The sequence below is a fragment of the Erigeron canadensis genome, chromosome 3 (assembly GCF_010389155.1).
Source record: "Erigeron canadensis isolate Cc75 chromosome 3, C_canadensis_v1, whole genome shotgun sequence".
Lineage (NCBI taxonomy): Eukaryota > Viridiplantae > Streptophyta > Magnoliopsida > Asterales > Asteraceae > Erigeron > Erigeron canadensis.
Genome location: NC_057763.1, coordinates 25,874,091 through 25,890,696, shown reverse-complemented (window position 1 = coordinate 25,890,696; position 16,606 = coordinate 25,874,091). Strand labels below are relative to the sequence as shown.

At 34.2% G+C, this 16,606-nt stretch overlaps 2 protein-coding genes across 2 annotated transcripts; both read right to left on the bottom strand.

Moving 5' to 3' along the window:
• Positions 1–567: 567 nt before the first annotated feature.
• LOC122592339 (keratinocyte proline-rich protein-like) lies at positions 568–1,976 on the bottom strand. Its single transcript, XM_043764541.1, has 2 exons — positions 1,798–1,976; positions 568–1,536 (listed from the first exon to the last, which is right to left on the bottom strand). Exons 1-2 carry the CDS (start codon positions 1,951–1,953, stop codon positions 763–765), a joined length of 930 nt encoding a protein of 309 aa, XP_043620476.1. The 5' UTR covers positions 1,954–1,976; the 3' UTR covers positions 568–762.
• A 13,564-nt stretch (positions 1,977–15,540) lies between these two features.
• On the bottom strand, positions 15,541–16,088 carry LOC122591761. Its single transcript, XM_043764005.1, has 2 exons — positions 15,855–16,088; positions 15,541–15,753 (listed from the first exon to the last, which is right to left on the bottom strand). Exons 1-2 carry the CDS (start codon positions 16,086–16,088, stop codon positions 15,541–15,543), a joined length of 447 nt encoding a protein of 148 aa, XP_043619940.1.
• Positions 16,089–16,606: the final 518 nt, after the last annotated feature.

Here is a 16,606-nt window from a genome sequence, read left to right as displayed (position 1 = left end):
GTGCCCTTATAGATAGTATCTGCTTTTTTTGGAATTGTTAAATCTTTATATACACAAGATAACATGATAACATATATGAAATATGTTTGGTGCTTTATGCCTTTCTTAGTCTCCTGTTGGCCCTGTGTTTGACTCCTATCTAGGTGTTATTTTCAATTTCTCCTCTTTTTATTTGTATCTTTTATTGGATTCTGATGGCAATTTGGAAGAACTAATTAAAGGATCAATGGCAGTGCTTGCTCATGTATATTGACACCCATAATTTTACTAATTCTTGATAATCATAAGCACACCTGAAGAGCTGCAGAGCAACAGTCAAATCAAACTTTGGTGGCATATATGTAGATATGCTTAATTACCTTAACCACCACCAAGTAAACAACTAACTACCTTATAGTTTAAGTTAATATTGGGTTAGTTACTCATAGCTTTGCTGGCATTTCTTATAGAACTATGATTAGTTCTTTCAGATCGATGAATATATATAATTTTAGTGATCGATGAATATATAATTTAGTGATTAATGAATATATAATTTTAGCTTATAGCTAATTGGGAAGAAGCATATATTTAAAACCTTGTTTATTTGAATTATTAAGGATAAGGACATGCACATCGTAGCATTATTACACGTACAAAGACATCTTTTATTAGCATATATATATGTAGCCGCGACCACCAATCCATGGTTCACTAACACAAACACCAGAACGACTTGGAAATGCCGTATCTGAGCAGGAACTTAATTCACAATGTAATCCTTCATTGCAAACTGGCAAGGACCTTATTGGCTTTGCATTTTCCGATAAGAGGTACAAACCCATAATCACAGTATAAGCCATCACAGCAACGGAGAAGCGCTCCACATGACTGGCCAACGCCAATACAACCACTTGGACTTGGTTCAGGTTCAGGTTTTGGCTCAGGTTCAGGTTCAGGCTTAGGCTCAGGTTCAGGTTCAGGTTCAGGTTTAGGTTCAGGTTCAGGCTCAGGCTCAGGCTCAGGCTCAGGCTCAGGCTCAGGCTCAGGCTCAGGCTCGGGCTCGGGCTCGGGTTCGGGCTCGGGCTCGGGCTCGGGCTCGGGTTCAGGTTCGGGTTTAGGCTCAGGCTCAGGTTCCGGTTTAGGCTCAGGTTCGGGTTCAGGTTCAGGCTCGGGCTCGGGCTCAGGTTCAGGTTTAGGCTCAGGTTGCTGACACACTCCCATAATATAGTACAACCCATAATCACAATGTAAGTCACCGCAGCAAGGGAGACGCGGTCCACATGGCTGGTCAATGCCAACACAATCACTTGGACTTGGTTCAGGTTCAGGTTTAGGTCTAGGTTCAGGTTCAGGTTTAGGCTCAGGCTCAGCCTGCTGGCATGTTCCGCTACCTACTGTTCCGCTACCACAATATAAGCCAGCGCAACAATCCTCATCAAACCAACATTTTTGGTCAATGCCAACACAATTCTTTCTCCCATTCGGTCGCAAAAGTGTCAATAGTTTCCCATCTTCCAACTTGAGTCGCCGAGTTTGAACTTGACGATTGTCGGCCTATATAGGAGGGACATAAAGCGAAGAATGTAATTTATTTGGGTTTTGCTAAATGAAGCCCTAAGGGCTTTCGTTAAGGTGCATTAAATAGTTTTACACTTACCAAAAAAATCAGGGGTGGGTTTTTGATATGGAAACGTACCATTTTATGCACATAAAGCGAAGCCCTAAGAGCTTCATTTAGCATTTTTCAATTTATATTTATGAAAAACATATCAAGATTTGTTTTTTTCTTCTGAAAAAAAAAAGAAGTAACTTAACCTTTATAATCTTTTCATCCATCTGTTGGGTCGATGGATTATCATCGTCAACGACCATGGCGATCTCTTGATCATGGTTGGAGTGAGTAGACGGAAGCAAGCCTATGAACGTGGTAACAACTAAAAACAACACCACTGCATTATAAAGGTTGTGCATTTTCAATCTTTTTTGTTGTAGTACATTGATACTATTACTATATATACCAAAAGTTTTGGTGTAGGTCTCCTACTTTATTGAGATGGTCCCCTGGCTTGTCTTTAAAATTATTAAGCACGTCTTTGTTGTCCGAATATGTATACAGGTCCTCATCATTTTTTTGGAATAACATAGTTTTCAAAAAAAATCTAATCAAATTTAGGGGTTGCTATATTATTGATATCTTAAAAAGGGCCATGATAGACTATTGATATCTTTAGAAAGATGTCATTTTTATGTCAAATCACTGTCACCTTTATGTAAACAGAAGGGCAAATTTGTAATCCTAAAAAAATTTTATTCAAAATTTTTTTTTTTAATGATAAAGATGAAATATTATTAATAAAAACCCAACTAGCAAAAAGCTAGCAGGAACACCAGGGACGGAGCCAGAATTTTTTTTGTGAGGTGGCAAATTTAAAAGTCTTTTATTATATTTATTAAAGTCATCTTTGAGTGAAAAAAAATTTTTAAACAAAAATTAACTCTCACCGGAGAATTAGAAAAAATGGACCCTTAAAATAATTTCGTCTGAGTGCCAATTATGAGAACATCTATCTTTAACTTGAACATTGGTCTTTGCAATTTTAGAGCATGTGATAACGGAGGAGTTACGTTATATTAAACAACATAAATAAGTACATCGAAATCAATGATTTACAATTTAGCCTCTACATAAATTTTGACCTGACTATTATGATTACTATTATATAATAACTTGAAAATAAAATAACATTTTCACATACAACTATACTATTTATCAATGTATGATACAATTACCCAAACAAATAAAACACTTTCTTTAATTTCTCTTTTTCAACTTCGTTAAAAATCAAAATAACTGGAGATTTTTACTTTACCAATAAAGATTTTATGTCAAAACTAATGCTTCCAATATAAGTAACATACTTTCAAAGAAGATGCTTATGACAACGATGATAACATTTGTATGTATAATGTATTATTATTTAGGAACAAAACTACAAATATATCTCTAAAAAATTAGATTGTACCAAAATTAGAATGGGGAGTTGCCCACATTGCCCCCATTGTAGAGTCGTCCCTAAGTAACATAGTACAAGTTAAGAGACAAAATAAAAAAATAAATCAAGTAATACAAGGTTTGTTGCACCAAATTTCTTCGATCTCTACTTTTCTAGCTCTATTTAAATTCATAAGAACGCCATGTAACGAATTAACTATGAAAAAATTCCACCGTTTAACCAAAAATATCCAACAAACTAATAATAACCCTTCATCTTCGTAAAATATGAAAACTAACTTAATGAACTTAATAGTTAAGAACTATTAATGAACTTAATGAGCTTAATAGTTAAGAACTTAATCATTCAGTCAAATTTTATGTTTCTTTTTTAACTTAATAAACAAAAATAACCGTCAATTACCTTTATCTTACTTAATACATACATACATTATTTATGTATTGAGCCACTTAATACACTCAACACTTAATGATTAAAAAAATAAACGGGTCCTTAGACATATAAATAAACGCATATAAATAAAGGGAAATACAAACAAATTTTTTTAAAAAGTTTTCTAAACATAAGCTATAATAACGCTCAAAATGAATTAGTTACGTCAATATCAGTTATATATTCATTTATTGAATGTATTAATCGATATATCGTTGATGTCAGATAAAATATTTGAAGAGCTATCATGTGTCTTTTATTTATCAAACATGTTAAATAAAATATTCCATGTTGAATAAATAAATTTCCTTTTTTTTTTCAATTTCATTTGTAGCTGCCTGATGGTTTTTTTTTTCTTTTTTTTTTTTAATAATTGTACAAGTAATAAGACTACCAAATATAGTGTTTAGCGAAGTTTATAAATAAAATAAAAAGATCAACATTAACAGTTAACATCTACGGAGTATAATTTAACTAAAAGAGTAGGTTGAGACTACACTTGGTATCCTAATCTTCTTCTTTGAGCCTAAAGATCCCTCTTAAATAATCTACTTTTTAAATATTTTTTTAATAATAATTAAAAGTAAGCCAACTATTATCTACGAGTATAGTACCCGCGCTTTGCAGCGGCGAGAAGGCGAAGGCAACATAAAAGGGAGGCGGTGGAGAAAGAGGGCGGCACGTAGGGTGATGGAATGTAGATGAAAGCATGTAATGATTAGAATGAATAGGAAAAAGAGGGTATTTAAGAGTTTTATGTTTAAATAGGGGTGTAAGGGGTATTATGAGAATACTGAAAAAAGTGCTTAATTTTCTAAAATAAATGTCCAATATATTTTATAAGGGAGTATAAATATTTTTTTATATTTAATTTTTCTTCCTCCTTATAATCTTCCCATCCAAGCTATTCCTAACCCTATTCATTCCATAACCTTTTTCCTCCATATTTGAATCTGGTAAAGATTTCTAAATGCATTCTAGGATCTATTCTTTTTTTTTTAATCTATTTTGCTGTAATTTTTTTTTTTAATAAAGGTATTTTTATATAACTTTTCTCTTTGATATGAGTTTGTTTTGTAAACTAATTAGGGTGTGATTATGTTTTCAGTTTTTTTTCCTTTTTATTTCAGCGATTTATGTCTTATTGTTGTGTATGGAAGTTATTCGATTCGGGTTTGATGCCATGCAATTGAAACTTTGGATACTTAACGGTTTATTATATGGGGGGGGGGGGGGGGGGGAGTGCCTCACCATCCCTACCTGTTTTTTCTTCTCCTCCCCGCTTGCTTTCTAAATGCTAGGAGTGCTTCCTCACTCCTCTCCAACCTTTTCTATTTACTTTACTTTCTATTTATTTATATTCAAGTTTTAAATTAATTTTAATTTTATAATAGTTCAAAACAAATTATTACTAGAATATTACTAACATCAGTTAAAAACATTACATTACATTACTAAAAACATTAATAAACATTACATTACATAATATTACTAAAATTATTAAAAACATTACATAAACTTAACACTCGAAATAGTCCGAGTCCATGGTATTGTCGCCGTCTACCGATAGGGTTTAGGAGACTCAGTAGCGTCGCCGGGTTGAGCAGATACGTATTCTTTCTCCGGGTCAGTATAATAATCTAGATGCTGACCACCACCGACATTGCCTTGCGAGAATAACGTGTGGTCAAGTGTGGCTGCGAAAGTGGAAGAGGCAGCGATAAGCTGAAAAATAATTTGGTTCAACCAGTCGATCTTTTGTTGAAGATATACAAGATACTCAGCTTCAGCAGTGTTTCTAGCCCAATCAGGAGATTCAATTCGGTTGATTTTGGCTTGGTAAGCCGCCTTCTCATCAGATACACTCTGAATGATGGTGTTCACTTGAGATCGGTGTTTGTCGTGGTTGACCATGTGGGCTTGTATCGCCATCTTAACAACCCTTAGGTTCATGTTTTCAATGTTTTATGTGTGTGATAGTTAAGCAAAGAAAAAAGGAATGAAAATGATGGAGAAAAATAATAGTTCAAGAACAAAAGGTAGTGAAAAAGAGGAAAAAATAAAGAGGAAGAGATTACCGTTTGTGTAACACCCTGCTAAAGCGGAATATACGGGATGTACAGATAAGCACAATTGCACACAGTACAAGTTCCAACACAACCAACAACATCATTAAGAGAAGAAGTATGATAGTTATTACAGAACATGACCCAGAATATTTAGTATTCAAAAGACAGAACAATTGTCTCAAAGTACCAAAGTCTTGAACTGAATAAGCAAAGGAAAATCTTCATAGCTCCAGGTCTTGTACGCTCGAACAGTCACCAAAGAGATGAGCTTGAAAGAGGAAGACTCCTATGCTAAAGATCTACTAGTCTAGCCTGAAAAGTATGTAAGTTCAAAAGGTCAACTACAAAAGTAGTTGGTGAGATTCACATAAAGTACTATTTAGTTTACATATAGATACTATGTAGAGTAAGAACAAGGTCATAAGATCTGTACGTTTAACAAAAGTACTTTGTAATAGTAAGAATAGTTCAAGAACAAGTAATGAACTGTAATGTAAAGTAAGAACAAGGTCATAAGATCTGTACGTTTAACAAAAGTACTTGGTAATAGTAGAAAAGTAAGAACAAGGTCATAAGATCTGTACGTTTAACAAAAGTACTTGGTAATAGTAGAAAAGTAAGAACAAGGTCATAAGATTTGTACGTTTAACAAAAGTACTTTGTAATAGTAAGAACAATACAAGAACAAGTAATGAACTGTAATTGTATTATCACTACTAACCCGATTGGCCAGAACTGAACAGTAAATATAATGATATGCTCATAATAATCAAGTAAATCAAGTAAGATCTAGGTCAGAACAAGAACAGATAATATGCATTCTCCAGAACTGCGGAGAATGAGGGTGGGCCTACCCTAAACAGTGCTGTCCATAATTACCTACGATTCAATCCCTGAACTGTGGGATATGAATTGATAACAGTGAACAAGAACTGAACAAGAACAAGTAAGAACTAGAATGTATTTAAGGATCTTGCCCATTCAAGACTTAAATACCTCTTTTTAAATAGATAGGAATCATATCATAAGTATTTCATAAGATCATAGAATAGTACGTAAAATAGTTCAAGAACATATATATGTACAAAATAGTTTTCATGCTTTTCAGTCCCCGATAAAGAACTTGAACAAAATGTACGAAAGGGGGATTGGTGAACTCATAGTGATCTGGTACAAGCACAATTTATAAGCACAGAGATCAAGCACAGAGATAGATAAGTTATATCTATCAAAATCCAAGTACGTCTTGATGGAAGCCTATGTACAAGTCATTGATCATAAATAAGTACACATATTAATTCGTGTGATTAATTAATCATTGAAATGTTCTTGATAAACTGATGATTTGGTCCTCGGTGATCTTTGAACGTTTTGACTCAAAATAAATTTGAATGAACTTAGGTACTTGAACTGGACTCGATCTGAATGTCTTTGAACTCACACATATGTAATTATAGTGTTACTTAATTGAACGTGTCTTTAATAATGATCTTTAGCCTTAAGAACTTAGTTTGGTGGTTCATAGAACTCGCACTTTAATGATTAAGATGAATCATGACTTTAATGTACTGGTCTAGTGGTTAAGTACAAGATCTAGTTGATTTAAGTTCAAGTATGCCAAGTTATAGAACAAGATCGTTTTAGTGTCAAGATCCTTCTTGTGTCAAGATCTTCCTGGGTCAAGATCTTCCTGGGTCAAGATCGTCCTGGGTCAAGATCGTCCTGGGTCAAGATCTTTTTGGGTCAAGATCGTCCTGGGTCAAGATCGTCCGGGGTCAAGATCTTCCTAGTACCAAGATCTTCCTAGCACCAAGATCTTCCTAGTACCAAGATGGGATAATGACCTGTGAATGTAGTGAACTATGACAAAATGTCTATGTTATGTATTGATCTAATGGGGGGTCTATGTTATGTAATGAACTTACCAAAACTGTCTAAGTGATGCATGTTATTTATTGTTTTCAACTCCTCCCGAGTATTTGAGAACTGGTATTTTCTTGTTTCCATTTAGTTATTTATTAATATCCCGAAAGAGAGAATGATGAAGTTGAGGTCATGGAGATTTGATCTTTTCAGCTTTAGGCTTGTAATGGCGTTCTTCTAAGTTTGTTGTTTTGTTGCTTTAACTAAAATCTAGAAGTTAGTTCTTTTTCATTTCAATTCTAAGTTATGCTTAAGAAGCCTGTAAGAATACGCCCTCTAGTCTCTCATTGTTTGTTTGTGTAGGTTGTATATATGTACCCTTAGATTGTGTGTGTCAGTGTGTATATTTGAGAATATATGTAATGATTGGTTTTCAGGTTCTTGACCTTATAAGGGATCGTAATCTTCAATGCGATTTTAATTTTTGAGATCTTTGATTTTTTGATATATGATTGTGTTAGGGTTGATCGGAAAAATGGGGAGGTAGGTGGCGGCCAGAAGATATGATGGTGTTTATAATTTTTATATAATTACAGAACAAATATACATTTTATATGTTTCCATAACTTATATTTATTTATATATGTTCAATAAATAAATTAAGATTAAAAAATAAAGGGAAAAAAATTGATGACCGGCTTTAGCATGTAACATGCATCCCTTAGACAGTTTTGGTAAGTTCGTTACATAACATAAACCCCCGATTAGATCAATACATAACATAGACATTTTGTCATAGTTCACTACATCCACAGGTCATTATCCCTACCAAGATCTTCCTAGTTCAAGAACAATTGTTTGACCAAAACCAATCTAGAAGATTAGCTACCCAAGAAGTGTGTGATTCCCAATCACAACAACTTCGAATGAACAAACAAACACACCAAGAGCCTGGGACGATCTTGGGAAGATCGTCCTAGCCCAAGAATAGCCTCAACAAGTAGGAGCACAATAATGAAATTCTAGATCGATTTTCAGGACTTGTTTGGACATAGCACTAGTACAAATATACTCAATAACATTATCTAGTAACACTTTTAATGATTTCAAGATCAAACATAACATGAACAAGTCATGACTTCAAGAACAAGTTGCACCTTCATTTTCCAAAAACGGGTTTTGTAGATTAAAGCACGTTATGACCCAAATTTGTTCATACATATGTTTAAACATATTTAGACACAACCCATTAACATTTAACATGATTTTCGTTCAAGAACTGGACCAAATCATCAAGAACATAAACTTGAAAAAGTATACTTTTAATTTGATCAAAAACTCATCAAATGTTGTTGTTACCTGAGAAACGATTCAAGAAGTGTGTTTTGATTATCACAAGGATGCTAAAAGTACAAACGATTTTGATCAAACGTCTCAAAATCAAGAGATGCCCAAGTGTGTGTTTTATGGTGGCTAAGTGTGTGTTTTAGTGAAAGAGTGGTGAGATGGTGAAGATGAAGAATGGGGCTTTCTCTCACTAACTCTCTATTTATAGTCTCCCATAATAAATGAACTTAATAAGTGCAAAGACTATTTGCAAACATTTTGAACTAGAACTTTTATGAACACGAACGTTTACGAGCCGAACTTTAGTACTTCATCGTATTTAATCATAACTCGTCATATAAATCATGATTTAAGATCAAATTGACTTCATATAGCCATAATTGGGTCTAAAATATGTCAAGAACTTAAATAATTTGAATTGTCTAGCCGTTCTAATGGCGAAAGTACGATTCGAGGAACTTATTCAGAACATTTCTAAGACGGTTGTTACAGTTTGGATGTTGGTCCCTGTGTTTAAATTTTTTATTTTATTTTATGTGTATTGTTTAGACCGGATAGGCACCGATTCCCTTACCACCGCACTCCGTCCACCCTAAGATTACTTTTTGATGTGTTTTTATGTAACGATTCATTGTTTTTAATACTCGCTATCAATATTTACCTTTTCAAATGTATGCAATTATTATGTAATAAAGTTTATGGTTAGGTTGTGTTTTGTTTACTACTTTTTTCCCTTTTTGATGCGTTTCTTTTTGTAGGTGATTTGTGTTATCTTAATATTTTTGTCAAAATGAATGGAAAAAGAATGGGAAGATTGTGTTTATTTGTAACCTCTATCTCTATGTATGTGTTTTTGGAACTTTTGATAAAGACTTTGTCGTCGGTTTACTTTAAATTTTTGATGCTTTGCACAATTCTGCTATGTCAATTAATATATCTTCATTGGGGTGAGTTATTTTGAGAACTCTTAAAAAAAAGAACCCAATAACCATTCTGGACCATACATTATTTTCCTCTTTCTCTCTCTTCAATTAAATAATAAAATTCACCCAAATCATTCAAAATGTTCTAACTCACAAATCGTAAATCGTTAGACAAAACAAAAAGCATGGGTAGTCTTAAAATTTCGTCCTCTTTCATTAGAGATCCAGTTCGATATACTTTTAACGACTTTTTAATTTTCGTTTTCTTTATGGTAGTTACACATAACTCACACATGTGTAGGTTGAATTTACACATGTGCAGGTTAAACAAAAATTATGATTCGGAACGGGCTTCGCCCTTAAGGATATTCATAAACCAAAGCTAGTGGGTGGTGAGGTCATAGAGGGTGATAGGTCATAGGGTGATAGGTCATAGAGGGTGATAGGTCATAGGGGGTGAACATGATGGGTGATCTACCTAACGGGCTCCGCCCTTAGCGCTATTCCTCCGCCATGGACTGACGGGCTCCGTCCTTGGCTACCATGGCTCTGCCATGGATTGACGGGCTCCACCCTTGACCTTTATTGTTGTGTACATATGTTAATTTACTAATTTACATGTGAAAACAATGATCTTACACATGTGTAGGATGAACCTACACATGTGTAGGATGAACGCAATGGGGAAAAAAAACGAAAACTAAAAAGTTGTCAAAATTATATCGAATTGGATCTCTAATGAAAGAGGACGAAATTTTAAGACTACCCATGCTTTTTGTTTCGTCTAAAGATTTACGGTTTGTGAGTTAAAACATTTTAAATGATTTGGGTGAATTTTCTTATTTAATGGAAGAGAGAGAAAATATAAGAAAATGAGTGGTCCAAAATTGTTCTCGCGTTCTTTTTTATTTGTGAGTTCTCAAATAACCCCTTCCTCTATCTTTATTACCTTATTCTTATTTGTCAGGGATCTCTTATCCGTGTTTGGTTTATTGTTTCTAGAAACAAACCCAGTAGAGTGCAAAAACGTCTAAGTAATGCAAGAGAAGTATTAAAGTATGTCAAAGAGAGGGTATTATAGCCAATTAAAAATAGCAAAGTTAGAGGCTTCACATTAAGAATGGGATTCGGTTGCATTTGTCCACGCTTTGCAAGGTGTTCTTGCAAAGCATAAACAAATTATAAATTAGTCACGATTTTATGTGTGTAAAAATATGTAGAATTTGAAGTGTGTAGAATTAAAAGTTCACACTTTTTCGTGTGGACTTCATAAATATTTTGTAACACCCATTTGTCCACGCTAACTAAAAAGCTATCGTGGACAAATGGGGTGTTACAAAATAATTATGAAATTCCACACTAAAGAGTGTGAACTTTTAGTTCCACGTACAAAAAGTGTGAACTTTTAGATATACACACTTTTTAGTGTGGATAAATTTCTACACACTTTTAGTTCTACATATTTTTATACACATAAAAGTGTGACAAAATTTTTAATTTGTTCACGATATCTAAAAGTATGGACAAATGCAACATTATTTGTAGTGTATATCATATATGTATTAAAGGGTCGGGTGTTGTTAATGGGGTTGTTGCTCATTGGTAAGGTCTTTGACCTTAGGAGATCCACTTGGGTTCGAGTCCCACTTCATATATTTGTGAGGGTGGATTAAAAGAGGGTTTTCAAGAGTCTTAATTTACAGACATACGTGTAATTTAGGAGTAGAAGTATAATAGAATGCCGCTAAAAAAAAGTCACGTGTTAAAATTAAAAAATCATAAACTTTTGCAATGAAACATGTAGTATTTAATTGTTTGAAAATGAAACAAATGATTAAAAAAATCAAGTTGTCACGTTTACTAAAATATGAAAGTTTAAAATTTCTTTACACGCAATTCAATGAATTGATTTTAATATATATAATAACTAGCTAATTAACCCGGGTTCAACCAGGGCCGTATAATTAAAAAGTTAAAACAAAAAAATATATAGAATTATATATGTAATTTATGAGAGTTCTATGTATGTCTGGTTCAATCCTATTTGCTTCTTTGACTTGCTGGAAGGGGATTTAAGGGAGTCTTGCACATACCGCTCGTAATTGCTGGATCTCTGCTTTGTTGTATGCACATGGACATATTTATTACATTTGTAGGTTGGTGATAGTGTAGGATACGTCTAGGCTAAGGATTTACGTAACTTAATCCTTAGGCTACTTGCTTAAACAAACAACCTATTTAGGCTTCCACTCTCTAGCCTACGAAATCTAGTCTGTATACTACAACAATATCATGACGTCTATCTGACACTCTCCGTACTTCTCTTAAACTGTCTACATGAAGACAAGAGTTTGTTACACTAGGCGACACACCGCTCAACGGCTTCCTGGAGCCATGGCGTCATGGTTTTGGGACCAGGTCTAGATCCTTCCTTAAACCCCTATTAATACCTCGTCTTGAATCTCATTCAAGGCAGAATAAAACACACACAAACATCCTCATATAAGCTTGGTGGCGTGCGATTACCTCTCTACTCTCACATCAGTTGGGAACCGCCAGCAAGCCTTATTCAACCTTTCAACCCTCCTAAGCTAGATTAGCCCCCTTTGAACTTAAGTCTATAAACTTGCTTAAAGAGTTGGTGTTTAATAAGTTTAAATGCCCTTTTTACTATGTATTGTCCATTTTACGCTAAAGTGTGTTATATGGTGTATGTTATATTCTTTAATTGTGATAATGTAGTCAGACAACTTAACCGGCATGTATGGTTACTAAACTTTTTACACTCTCTATCTTTTGCCCTCTTTTTGGTCGGAGATCCTTCTGGAAGCCGTCTCGCTACCTTCGTGTAGAGATAAGGCTGTCTACATTGTAACTTCCCTAAACCCGGGTTTAGCCGGATTGGGTACCGTTGTTGTTATTGTTGTTGTATGTAATTTCTAGTTTGTTGTCGATACATTATAATTTTTGATAGGGAGATAGCAACATATTTGTAAAGATGAACATTTTTTATATAAAACCGATTAGGTGATAAAAAACAAATAAAACTAACTACCATAAATCAATGGTAGAAATAGAATTAAAAATAAAGTGGTAGAACACAATTGATCATTTTTATATTAACAAGGTTATATAAATAATATGTAAAAAAGAGATAATATAGGGCTTAATATGAAAAAATTACTTTTTGAAAATAAAAAAAATTGATTATGATATCATAAATTTGTAGAAAATAGCTTAAAAGAAGATGTTGGCATGCCACATAGGAAAAAAAGTTCTGGAAACAATTTTGTTTTATTTATATAAGAGAAGAGATAATGATTTTAATATATATATATATATATACATATAGATATAAGGTAAAGATTCAGAGATAAGGTCCGTTTTATTTTATTTTTAGCTTGTTTTCTTGATTTCTTTTTATTTTTTCACTTTTTTCATTTTTTTTAATTAACTTAATCCATAAAAAATTAAAATTTTTTTTTTAACCCGAGTTAGTGAGTTATACATGTAAGGTACGGTACGAGTTTCGCCCTTATGGATATTAATAAAGGGTAGCTGGTGGGAGTGATAGGTTATAGATGGTGATAGGTCATAAGGGGTGATCGGTGATGGGATGATCTACCTAACGCGCTTCGTCCTTAGCTATCATGGCTCCACCATAAACTGAGAGGTTTCGCCGAAACCTATAGCTTACGGGCTACGACCTTTGAAAATAAAATATTTTGGAAAAAATTTTAAATTTTTTATATGAAATTAGTTAATTAAAAAGAGAATGAAAAAAGTGGAAAAACAAAAGAACAAGCTAAAAAAAATTAAAAATGAAACCTTCTCTCATTTTTAATTTGATATTGAGGGAAATGATCATGATCATATCTATATGACATGTTATGGAATCTAGAGCTCATATGTCATCAATGCAAGATTTAAGTAGTCAATTGTTAACGTCAGGTGATTCGCTGTGCATCTTTCTTGTGTTGTTTCTGTTAAGACCTTGATCCCATTAATTAGTACTGGTCATGATTGTTCAATTTAGTTGCTTAGGGGGAGAGGAGTCATGTAGCTATATTTTACATTCCTCTCAAATTTCATCAATCAAATACCCCTAACACAATTTTTCTTTTCAACCCTCCTAACCATTTTCAATGGCATTTATTACCTTCTCAACCCTCCAAAATTTTATTTTTTCCTTTTTCATTTAATTTAATCAAACTTCTTCCTCTTTAATAAAAACTTAAATATTTCATTAAAATTAAACTAAACATAACATAAACATAGATTAAAAAGTACATTTCTAATGAAGACAACTAAATCAAACTCGTAACTGATGGTGACTGCATCGCTGGATCGTCAAGGTATGATAAGTCTAAAGCTGATACATGCCCCGTGAGATCATATCGGAGCCGATGATGGACGTCCTCGTCCTGTAACTCCCGGTTTGCTTCCGGGTTATAAACTCTTGGCACCGGTGGATCCATAATATGAACCGGTGATATTGTCCACCCGTTGTTTTTGATGATCATGTGTAGTATAGTACACGCAACGACGACTTTTCAGATCTTCTTCTTTGTTCATAGCCGGAGGGGACGGTCCAAAATCTTCCATTTTACCTTGAGAACACTGATTTGTGAAATCGAGTAATAAAATTTATAAACACGAACTACTGGAAAACTGACTACTACACACTCATGGACAGTGTACCCGTTCGTATGTAGTATAGTAAACCGGTAATCCGAGATCGTTCACAAGGACTTTGTAATTGCATATGAAATGAAGTTCAAACCCAATTTAGTTGATTAAATAACTGAGACTCAAATTAAGCACCAACCCCGTACCCGTCAAGTTAGTGAAAGATTTTGACTCTCTTGTACAAACTAGTTCCATCACAAAGACCGGTCCCCAAGACATCTTTTATAACTTTGCTAATTCAACAATGGTTTTGGTTATTAAATTAACAATTATACCTATCGATTGTACCCAACTGTCAACACATTTATTTCTATTATCTTTTGAGTGATTATCTACCGTACCCGTCATAGATCCAATCATTTGTACCCAAACCATTGAAATAAAATATATGAAATCAATAACTACCATTAAAGACTCATATAAATCACCAATCAGTTCAAGATAAATTATAAAGAATAAATACACTGAGATTCGATATAACGTTAAATGTAATCAACTTTGAATTATAAAATGTATGCAATCCTTACATACTGTTTTACTCTATCAGGATGGATGAAAAGGTGATTAGCCACTCATATTAAAATACGAAAAACAAATCAAATTAAAAAAATTCATCATTACCGAATACAAATGAATGAAAACTAGTAACGGAAATAATAATCCAATCGTAATGAAGTTCTTCGAAGAAAAGTAATCTGACGAAAATCTGCTTCAAAAGCTCAAGAAATCGGCTGAAAGTAAAAGTTAGGGCTTAATGAATGTTTTGCAAGCTATTTATAGTTTCTGGATATATCACGGATTCGGAGCCACATTGCGTCGCAGCCTAAAACTGCGTCGTAGTCTGATGTTTGACTTCTTTTGAGTTTGACAATCGTTGACTTTCTTTTGGCTGTGTCTGGTCTCACTGCGTCGCAGTTTCTTAATACTGCGAAGCAATTTAATCCTCGAATCTTCAAACAGCGACGCATGCTCACACTGCGCCACAGTATGAGTTGACTTTTGTTGACCAGCTTCTAACTTCAGTTTCGTGCCTCATAAAACGTCCATAAGCAATCATTTTACTCTAGAAATATCGTTTTCTCTAGAATAATGCTTAAGTACCTGTTAACATCCTGAAACACTAACAAATACCATAAACGCACCAAATATATACGAAAACGACTCTTAACCCATATAAAACAACTAATTAAATCGAGGGAAATGGGGATAAAATACGACATATCAAACACCAAACGTCCGCTCAACATCCTTTCTTGCAGCCTCCTGTAGTCTTTTAAATTTCTTTTCATCTTGTTCCACTGGATGCAGATAAGCTTTAACAAACGCAGCCCACCTAGGATAGATTCCATCGGTAAGGTAGTAATCATGTCCATTTACGCTAAATGAACTGTCTGGCGCGGATCCATTACGCTCGTTTTGAAACAACGGCGACTGCTGCAAAACGTTGATATCGTTGTTCGATCCAGCAGGACCGAAAACGAATGGCAAATCCACAAGTCATAGGAAGCAACAAATTCAATCATAATAGTAGGTACCTTGTGATCACCCCTCGTGTATTGTCCTTTTAAGTGTTTAGGGCACATCCTCCATTCGATGTGTGCACAATCAAAACTACCAAGCATTCCTAGAATGTGATTTATTTCTTCATGAGTTTGTGTGATGAGAGCAACGTCATGAGATGTCGGCCTACGTAAGAACTCCTTTTGATATAAATTGATGACCACATCACAAAAGTACTCCATGCTCCCGAGTCTCATTCTGGCAGCCATACATAAATACTCGTCATACGCGTTTGAAGGTTCACCCGTAGACAGTTGCTTGATCGCCGATGTGCACTTTTGAAGAGCGGTGCAACTTTTTTTACCCCGTGTGTTGTACCCCTCTTAAAAGTAACTAAATCTAGCTTCAATATCACCAACAATCTTCAAAAACAATCTCTTTCTCATGCGAAAACGATGATGAAAAAATGGTTCGTCAAACTTTGAGTCTACAACGAAGTAGTCACGCATTAGTATCGCGTGAGCTTCTTCTCGGTCTCGATCGATATACCCACGAGTGTCGGAAGAGGTGCCGGTATCTTCAAGCTCGGCGTACACTTGATTAAAAAACTGAAAAGTACTCCCCGTAGACGAATCGTCTAACTCCGGTGGAACACAAAATGAAGAATATGAGGAAGAGGAATCCATTTTTTAGTAATGTGGTGTTTTATTTGGTGAAAGTGTGAAGATATGTTTTTGTTTGGTGATTTTTTTGGTTAAAAATGAAGTGTCTATATAGATAAAGAGTA

What these genes read in the sequence shown, in the direction of transcription:
- LOC122591761 (XM_043764005.1), bottom strand. Translation starts at nt 16,088, where the DNA reads ATGGCTGCCAGAATGAGACTCGGGAGCATGGAGTACTTTTGTGATGTG. An exon ending in ACACGAGGGGTGATCACAAG is followed by an intron (nt 15,754 to 15,854) that starts GTACCTACTATT and finishes AACGTTTTGCAG; the next exon opens with CAGTCGCCGTTGTTTCAAAA.
- LOC122592339 (XM_043764541.1), bottom strand. Translation starts at nt 1,953, where the DNA reads ATGCACAACCTTTATAATGCAGTGGTGTTGTTTTTAGTTGTTACCACG. An exon ending in TGGATGAAAAGATTATAAAG is followed by an intron (nt 1,537 to 1,797) that starts GTTAAGTTACTT and finishes CCTCCTATATAG; the next exon opens with GCCGACAATCGTCAAGTTCA.